The sequence below is a fragment of the Pituophis catenifer genome, unplaced genomic scaffold (assembly GCF_029215685.1).
Source record: "Pituophis catenifer annectens isolate HBS135680 unplaced genomic scaffold, rPitCat1.0.hap2 SCAF_10, whole genome shotgun sequence".
Classification (NCBI taxonomy): domain Eukaryota; kingdom Metazoa; phylum Chordata; class Lepidosauria; order Squamata; family Colubridae; genus Pituophis; species Pituophis catenifer.
Genome location: NW_027256890.1, coordinates 778716 through 787094, shown reverse-complemented (window position 1 = coordinate 787094; position 8379 = coordinate 778716). Strand labels below are relative to the sequence as shown.

At 49.9% G+C, this 8379-nt stretch overlaps 1 protein-coding gene across 2 annotated transcripts in view; it reads right to left on the bottom strand.

The window, feature by feature from the left end:
- GGT5 (gamma-glutamyltransferase 5) overlaps positions 1 to 8379 on the bottom strand; it is a 49759-nt gene that overhangs the window by 834 nt on the left and 40546 nt on the right. The window contains exons 9-13 of one of the 2 annotated variants that reach the window (XR_011600805.1): positions 7230 to 7327; positions 6410 to 6522; positions 4267 to 4377; positions 2638 to 3068; positions 1405 to 1523 (exon numbers count right to left, since the gene is read on the bottom strand). Coding sequence is in view for 1 of the 2 variants with exons in the window: in XM_070950300.1 (XP_070806401.1) it covers positions 2922 to 3068; positions 4267 to 4377; positions 6410 to 6522; positions 7230 to 7327 (469 nt within the window). In the remaining variant the exon portion in view is untranslated. Of the gene's footprint in view, positions 1 to 1404; positions 1524 to 1956; positions 3069 to 4266; positions 4378 to 6409; positions 6523 to 7229; positions 7328 to 8379 lie in introns of those variants that run through there. The other variant, XM_070950300.1, reaches the window with a different exon arrangement.

The following is an 8379-nucleotide window of genomic DNA, read 5'->3' as shown; positions in this document are numbered from 1 at the left end:
GCTTCATTGACAAACACTATAGATGTAGAGATATGGGGGGGGAGGGGAATCCAGCTGTTGGCATCAGCTTGTCCTTGGCATTACTTAAGGATCCACAGTTCATTGCTTCCTTGGTAGATCACCTGCTGAATGCAGGAATTGCTATCCAGGCTTCCTGGAGAAAGCCAGACGACCCAAAGTGGCTTTTGTAGCTTGGCGTCTCTGGCAGCAGAAAAGGCATCCTGGTTGCTTCCACTGGCCTCTCCCAAATGGGCCAGCAGGTGGTGCTCTACACCCAGCAGAAGAGGAGTAATGAATTCCCCTCCCTCCAAATGTCACTGTTGGGTGGGGTGAGAAGCAGATGCTCTCCACGTGGGCTGTCAGCAAACACCTGTTTTGTCCAGGTGCAAGGAAACCTGATAATGGGGCCACTTTCTGACCCCGGTTCAGAAGACAAACGGAGGAATGTGAGAAGACTTGGGTCTTGGGAGAGAGACAGACCTCTCTGTCCCCTTTGCCAGCCATGCCCCCTTCGGCTGCCCCAGCTACTGTTGGGGCTGATCCACCCTCCCCCAAGCCAGAGTGGGCTGGAAGGCAGCTCCCAGAGAGGGGAGGGCTGCACTCTAGAGGGCCAGGCTGTTCCCAGTGCCAGGCATCACCCACCCACAGCAGAAGCCAAAGGGTTAGTGCCAACCAAATTGGAGCCAGGGTCAAAAAGAAAATTACTTCAAAATAGCTACCTATAACAAGGGTATTTCTAATATTTTCATTCCTTTCTCAAGTCTCATGCCCCAGATGTAACCAAATGATTACTTCCCATCATTGAGAAAACTACTTATTCATTCAGCCTAAAACTGCATGTCCTTTTTGTACAGATTCTAGTCAAGCTTCAACATGTTTTTGGCAAGTCTGTGGCCAACTAGGTATTTCCCCGTTCTATGCTGGGCATCTGATGGATCATTTTCTAAGTAAGGGACTTTCATCTATTTCTCTGTATAATTTTAAATTTTGTTTCTTTCAAAGGGTTCTTGTGTGTCATATAACACTTCCTGCCATGGCTTCACCATTAATCAGATAAACTGGGAGGTCCAGTTTGGAAAATGTGACCTATCACTTAACAATGCCTCTCTTCAGTGTGAGGAGAAAACTTCAATGAGACTATGTGTCAGTCTTGTCCCAGCTCGGTCCCTAGGAAAGGAAGACTCTCGACTCCCATTTGGTGAAAGTGATAGGTTCTTTGACTAAGGATGGCAGAGTTGGCACTATGATTTATTTTTCATATTATGTAGCCCAAATTTAATTATCCTCCTTAAAAATGAGGTGAGGTTAATTCAGAGATTTTCTTTAGAGGAAAACTTGCTGAAGATAATCCAAATCCATGGAATTTGGTTGGGGCAATAAAACAAGGGAAGTTTCTTCAGTTACCTGAAAGAGACCAGCTGTGCAGGAGACGGATAATCAGTTTCTTTTGATTACAGGCTTTCTCATAGTCTGCATTCATTCCTTCAGCATCAGGATGGGCAGTCTTCTAGAAACTGGGCTTTCTGGAAACACAGTACCCGTTTTGGGATCAAGAAAACCAATCAAAGTGAGTGCAATCCAAGCGCCTCCCAGCACAAAAGTGGGTAGAGATGTGTTTGGAACCAAGACAACGAGCAGGCTGGCCAACTGGAGCCCCAGAGGATGAGCTGCCCATTGCTCCCCAACCTTGGTGTCCCATTGAGAAGGACAAACACCGGATCGCCTGGCCAAAGGGGCCAAAGGGAAAGCTGCCCATGTTGCACTGCTGGCCCCTGGAAGGGGAGGGCGGTTGGAATGGGCTTGTCAAGAGGTGCTGTGACCAAAGAAAGTGGAAAAAAATGAAATCCTTGAAAACCCTCCAGAAACAAATCAACATAAAATTATATGTCTTTGTTTTGGGAGGCTTTCAAAAGAAAAAGAAAAGCCATGAAATTTGAAAAGAAACAGACCCACAAATAATCTGTGAAAATATATTTTAAACTTTCTATAGAACAAATGTCTGCGTGAAGAAATAATTTTTTTAAAAAGCTCATAATCCAGAATGACTCTCCCATTCCTTGTGGAATTCCCCCATTCTTTGCCTCCTACTCCCTCCCCGCACCATCACGGTAACAATCAGCAGGTGGGAACACAACAAACCATAACTTTCACTTTCAGCAATAAGAACAGGAAAAGCTCCTGCTGTGGCTTTGGCTTTGGTCTGCCCAGGGTGGGTGGAAGGCAAAGCTCAGGGCAATCAGCCCCCCCCCAGCCTGAAACAAAAGGTAACTGCATCAAAGGTTAATGACTCCCGGGTTTTCTCCACAGCTTTGGCAGCAGGCCCTACTCAACTCTTGGGGGAGAGGGTTGCCCCGGGTCCCCTGGGCAATAGCTCATTTGCTTGCCAGGCAAAAGCTTCTTCCAAAGCCTTGAGCTTGGAAGGGCTTCCATCACACCAGCTGCAGCGTGTCTTCTCTCTTCGGATAACTCGCTTTGCAGTGCAGAAGGGGATTTCCAAGAGATTCCTGGGTTCTTACCAAATACCAAAGGTTCAGTGATGCCAGTCTTTCTTACTGGGCATCCTTGGCTTCCATCAGCCACAGACAGAGGATTCAGGACAGAGAAGAGGCTATTCCAACAAGGCTTAGCCCAACCCACCTGTTCCTCAGGTTCTGGACTCATGGGAGACAAGAGTTGTGGCTCAGCTTCTCATTTTCTACAGGATGAATGTCGCGCCCATGTGTGGACATAAAGTCCAGTTGCAGCAAGAAGATAAGCCTCACGGAGGAGAAATGTAGACCCCAGTTTGGTCTGTGTGTGCATGTGGTTTGCAAAGGAATGCGTCCCAAGTTCTTTGCAGCAGCCTCTGTGGAGGCCGATGGTGGAACCGCCAGAGAAGGAGACCAGGTTGCCGCAGAGTTTAGCAGAGCTTCTTCTGGCTTCTAGTAGCCGGAGGCTTCTCCTCGCTTCCTCTGATCAGAATAAGGGAAGATGCAGGAGCCCTCTTGGGAGATGCCCTGCACCACATTCATGACATGCTCTGCAGTGTGCACTGAGTGCCCCATGGTGATCAAAGCCGTCGTGAGGTTCTGCAGAGGAAAAAAAGGCAACGTCAAGCTCCACATAACCTCTTCAAAGGCAGCCTGCACAGCTCTGTGGGCCATCATGTTAGGATGGGGGCCTGGGCAGTGGGAAGAGGCAGCCCGGAGGCCCTTCAGGAGAAGGCTGGGCTGGCCGTTCCTGGGCAGATGCAGAACGGTCCACGAGGCTCATTCTCTCTATCCCTGGTCTCACAGGGCAGGACCAGCTTCCTGACAGCAAAAGCCATTAGCCAGTGGAACAGGCTGCCCCATGAAGTGGTGAATTCTGCTTTGTTGGGGGTTTTCAGAGATAGGGTGGCTGTCAAACCCACTGTGGTGAATCCCAGAATCAGGACTTGGACAGTCTAATGTCTGGGAAGATCAGCTGGGCAGGGAATTCCAGGCCAGGAAGAGACTGTGCAGAGCTGCCCAAAGTACCTCAAAAGAAGTTTCTGAAGTTATCAGGGACTTTTCTATCCGAAAATAGGAATAGACAAAGAAGCTATTCTGAAAACCTCTTCATCCAAGTCTCCAACTGGCCCCCTCTTCCCTCTGTGTCCCAGTTGTCTCCCCACACTTTCACCCCATCCTTCCTAAAGCAAATGACTGATCTTCCATTTCTCTTTTTAACCTAAGAGAAGAAAAGAGGATGCCCTGCTGAGGGATGGGGGAAGGCAGAAGGGATGGTTCCAGGGGTGAAATTTACTTACCTTCGCTACCGGTTCAGAAGTGCGCAAGTGCGTCTCCTCCACGCATGTGCAGAGCCTTCTGCGCATGCGCAGAGGGTCAAAACCGGGACGTGATGACATCCAGGCAGGTGGGCGGAGCCTCCCACTGCCGGCCAGCACTACTGGTTCGCCTGAGCCGGATAGAACTGGCTGAATTTCACCACTAGATGGTTCTATTTCTTTTGGTTTATTGGGAAGCTGGCAAAATAGCTAAATTCCATGAGCATCTTCCCCCCTCCCCCCCCAAAAAAGGCCTCGCACAATGAGACGCGGGAAGGAATCCCACACGGCCTTCATGGAATAAGAATCTGACCAAGGCTGGCAAGTAATGGGGGGGTTCTCTTCTCCAAGAGGACTGTTTTCACCCAGCCTTGCTGCTGTGAACATTTGTGTGGGACACAAGATCCCCACCACCAAGCTAGGGGAGGGAGGAGGAAGAGGGAGGGAGAGAAGAGCCAAGAACCAGGTCAGCGTCTCACCAGTGGAAACTGCTTCTCCACTTGAATGGAGCCACTTCCAGTGGCAGAGAGGATGGGCGCTCCGATGGCTTGATCCAGATCGTACCCAAACCACAACTTATTGACAATGGCCTGCAACAGAGAGTCCTTTGATAAACCCACCAAAGAGACGTCTGGCCAGGAGGATCCTCATGGAAGCTGAGGAATAGTCATGGGGAGCAATTCAGGGGATGCAATTAATTTACATTATATCGAGGTAGTCTTTGGCCCCAAGCTCTCTCCTTGCTTGAAATGCAATGTCTATTTGATTGATTTGATTTATTAGATTTCTATACCGCCCTTCTCCCGAAGGACTCAGGGTGGTGTACAGCCATATTAAAACACATATAAATATACAAAATTTAAAACAATTTAAAATTGAATATATAAAAATTTGGACCATAGATTAAAACACACATACACCCATTCTAAAATTCGTATTAGGCCAGGCCGGCTTGTTGGAACAAGAGGGTCTTCAAAGCGCGGCGAAAGGTACGCAGGTTGGGGATGAGATGAATCTCAAGAGGCAGCTCATTCCAGACGGCTGGTGCCCCCACAGAGAAGGCTCTCCCCCTGGGTGTCGCCAGTCGGCATTGTCTGGCTGACGGCACCCTGAGGAGCCCCTCTCTGTGGGAGCGTATTGGCCGGTGGGAGGCTGTTGCTGGCAGCAGGCAGTCTCGTATATACCCCAGTCCTAAGCCATGGAGCACTTTAAAGGTGGTGACCAACAACTTGAATCGCACTCGGAAGACCACCGGGAGCCAGTGCAGCTCGCGCAGGAGAGGTGTTACGTTGGTGTGCTGAGTCGCCCCCATAACCACCCACGCAGCCGCATTCTGGACCAGTTGGAGCCTCTGAGTGCTCTTCAAGGGGAGCCCCATGTAGAGACTGTTACAGTAGTCCAGATGGGATGTGACGAGGGCATGAGTGACCGTGCGCAGGGCATCCTGGTCCAGAAAGGGACGCAACTGGTGTATCTGGCAAACCTTATAAAAAGCCCCTCTGGTCACAGACGTCATATGATCTTCCAAGGACAGCCGTGCATCCAGGAGAACACCCAAGTTGCGAACCCTCTCTGAGGGGGACAAGATCTCACCCCCAATAGTCAGCGATGGAGCCAGCTAACTATATCAGGACGCCGGAAACCACAGCCACTCGGTCTTGGAAGGGTTGAGTCTGAGCTTGTTCCTCTCCATCCAGATCCGCACGGCCTCCAGGCACCGGGACATCACATCAAGGGCATCATTGGGGTGGTCCGGGGTGGAGATGTACAGCTGAGTATCATCAGCGTACTGATGGTACTTCACCCTGAAACCACGGATGATCTCACCCAGTGGCTTCACATAAATGTTGAACAGAAGGGGCGAGAGGGCCGACCCTTGTGGCACCCCACATATAAGGCGCATATAGGGGACCTCTGCCCCCCTGCCAACACAGACTGCGACCGGTCGGAGAGAAAGGAGGAGAACCACCGCAACACGGTGCCCCCCACCCCCAATTCTTCCAACCGGTGCAGCATGATACCATGGTCGATGGTATCAAAAGCCGCTGAGAGATCTAATAGGACCAGGACAGAGGAACAACCCCTGTCCCGAGCCCTCCAGAGATCATCAACCAGCGCGACCAATGCCGTTTCTGTGCTGTACCTGGGCCTGAAGCCAGACTGGAACGGATCCAGATAAACCGTTTCATCCAGGTACTGGGGAAGCTGTCGCGCCACCACACTCTCAACAACCTTCGCCACAAAGCGAAGATTGGAGACTGGACGATAATCTAGCCACAGAAGGTCACGTGCTTCTCGCCCCCACCCCCCAGCAGTTTGCATTTTCCTGTAATTGAAAGGGATTTGACTGCATAGAAATTTGACTAAAACTTGACCCTTTGTGGGAAAAATAATCCCACCAGGCTGCTGTGAAGGTTTCCTCTGGCCACATCTCAGCCGAGGAGAAGAACAGCCTCTGCCAGGAAAATCACAGAAGTGGAAGAAAAACACCAGTTTGGGGGGTGGGGGGAGCTGTAGAACAAGGCTTTGAACTGGATTCTGCAGGGTGGGGTTCATTAATGAAAGTCCTGGGCCATCCTCAAGGGCGGCTCTTGTACAAGGCAATGGGCTTTCATGGCTTACCTGGGCTACAGCAGGGATAATGAGGGGCCCACCTGAACCTCCTATTATTAGCTTGGACTTCCCATCTTTAGAAAGAAGAATGGATGGAGTCATGGCGGAGGGAGGCATCTCTCCTGGTGGGACAACAGGAAAAAGTGTTAGCTGATAGAAGAGAATCTTTATAGCGCAGGGTTGAACTTGGTGTTCTCTGAGCTTGGTTTTTTCTTGCAAACTTTTTATTACCAAACTAGGTAACTGTAGGAATCTGCAATCTGCATATGTGCAGGGATTTTCCTGTCTTGGATGGCAAATCTCAGATAAGGAAGGTTACTTGCACGTAAGCACCAGGAAATTACATTAGAAGATAAGACCCTAACTCTGTAAATAAGAGGAACAGCAGGAGAGGAAATGGGATATATGTGTATTAGACTTTAATTAAAGTCTAACATTATAAGTGCTTAAGCAAAGCAGTAATGGTTAACCAAAGACTCTAGTTACCTGGAAGATTCTGTAGCCAATGAGATGCTGCCAAGTACACTGTAACTTGAAAGTAACAAACTATATAATGTCACTATGTAAGACAATAAAATCACCACATACATCCTCAACCTTTGTGTGTGTGTGGTCTCTACAGGTAACATCATCATCAGGTAATGAAATGTATGTAATAAATCAACCAAGCTCAGAGAGCCCCAAGGACCCCAAAGTAGGAAACCCCAACACCCATGCATTACGTAGCACCATGCTTGCACGCTTCCTCAGCAATTCTAGCATCTGAGGAAGAGCCAATGAATTCAGTGTGACTCTTTGTGGGGTGGGGGGGGTAGGGAGTGGTCCTTACCTGGAGAAATGCTTTTGCTAGACCGCTTCATGCAAAAATCGGCCAGCTCATTGTTTAAGATGATTCCAGTTTGCTGCGAATAGACCATTGAGCCAAACCTAAGCACAGAGAAAGCAGACAGGGGAGGGGAGAAGATGGATGGGACCATTGCATTGAACAAGACGCTGCTGTGAATCTGGCTATGTGGTCTCAGGCGGCTGCTCTGAATGGGGCTCCAAGGGGCTCAGCTAGTACCTCATCCTGGAATAGAGATGGGCAGGTCCTGCCAGGATCATAGGCCCCAGAGGCCTCCTCTGGAAATCTGATGGGAATGCTGTTTGTGCTAGCCTATAAAAGAGCCACCTCTCGTGGCCCTAGACCTCATGATGAGGAAAGCAGCCCCAAGAGACTAATGTGGGGGGGTCTCCTGGCCTCTCTCTGCTGAACGGACAAGAAAGAGGCAGGGACAAGGGGAAGACAACCCTTTCAGATAGATTTCCCCTGCCCCAAACTACTTCTATTAAACTATTTAAGAGCTGAGGTGGCACAGTGGCTAGAATGCAGTATTGCAGGCTAATTCTGTTGACTGTCAACAGTTTGGCAGTTCAATTCTCACCAGCTCAAGGTTGACTCAGGCTTCCATCCTTCCGAGGTGGGTAAAATGAGGACCCAGATTGTTGGGGGCAATAGGCTGACTCTGTAAACCCCCTAGAGAGGGCTGTAGGGCACTGTGAAGCGGTATGTAAGTCTAAGGGCTGTGGCTAGTGCTATTTCCTCTGTCTTGGAAACTCCATATCATGTGTCTTCAGAGAACCCTTTTCCTGCCAGCCTCGGCAATGGCCCCCGTCTCAGACTGGCATTCTTGGCACGTCTGCTAGGAAGGAAGGCCTCTCCTTAAGGAGGCAAGGCTGCTCTGCCAGCTCAGAAGCTCTTGGGAGGGGACTCTGGAGAGACAGGCCTTGACTCAGTCCGGTGAAGGGGGCAAACAACATTTTGCCAGCTTTGCCTGTGGGACCTTCGGTTAACAAAGGAGGAGCAGGATTGTGCCTGCAACCAATGTGAGAAGCACAAGCCCGACTGGGTCAGCTTCCCACATGGAATTGTGGGTGGACGGTGCAACTGGGAGTGGCTTTCAATGGAGTGACCACCACTCTGCAGACCGCTTCTGCAG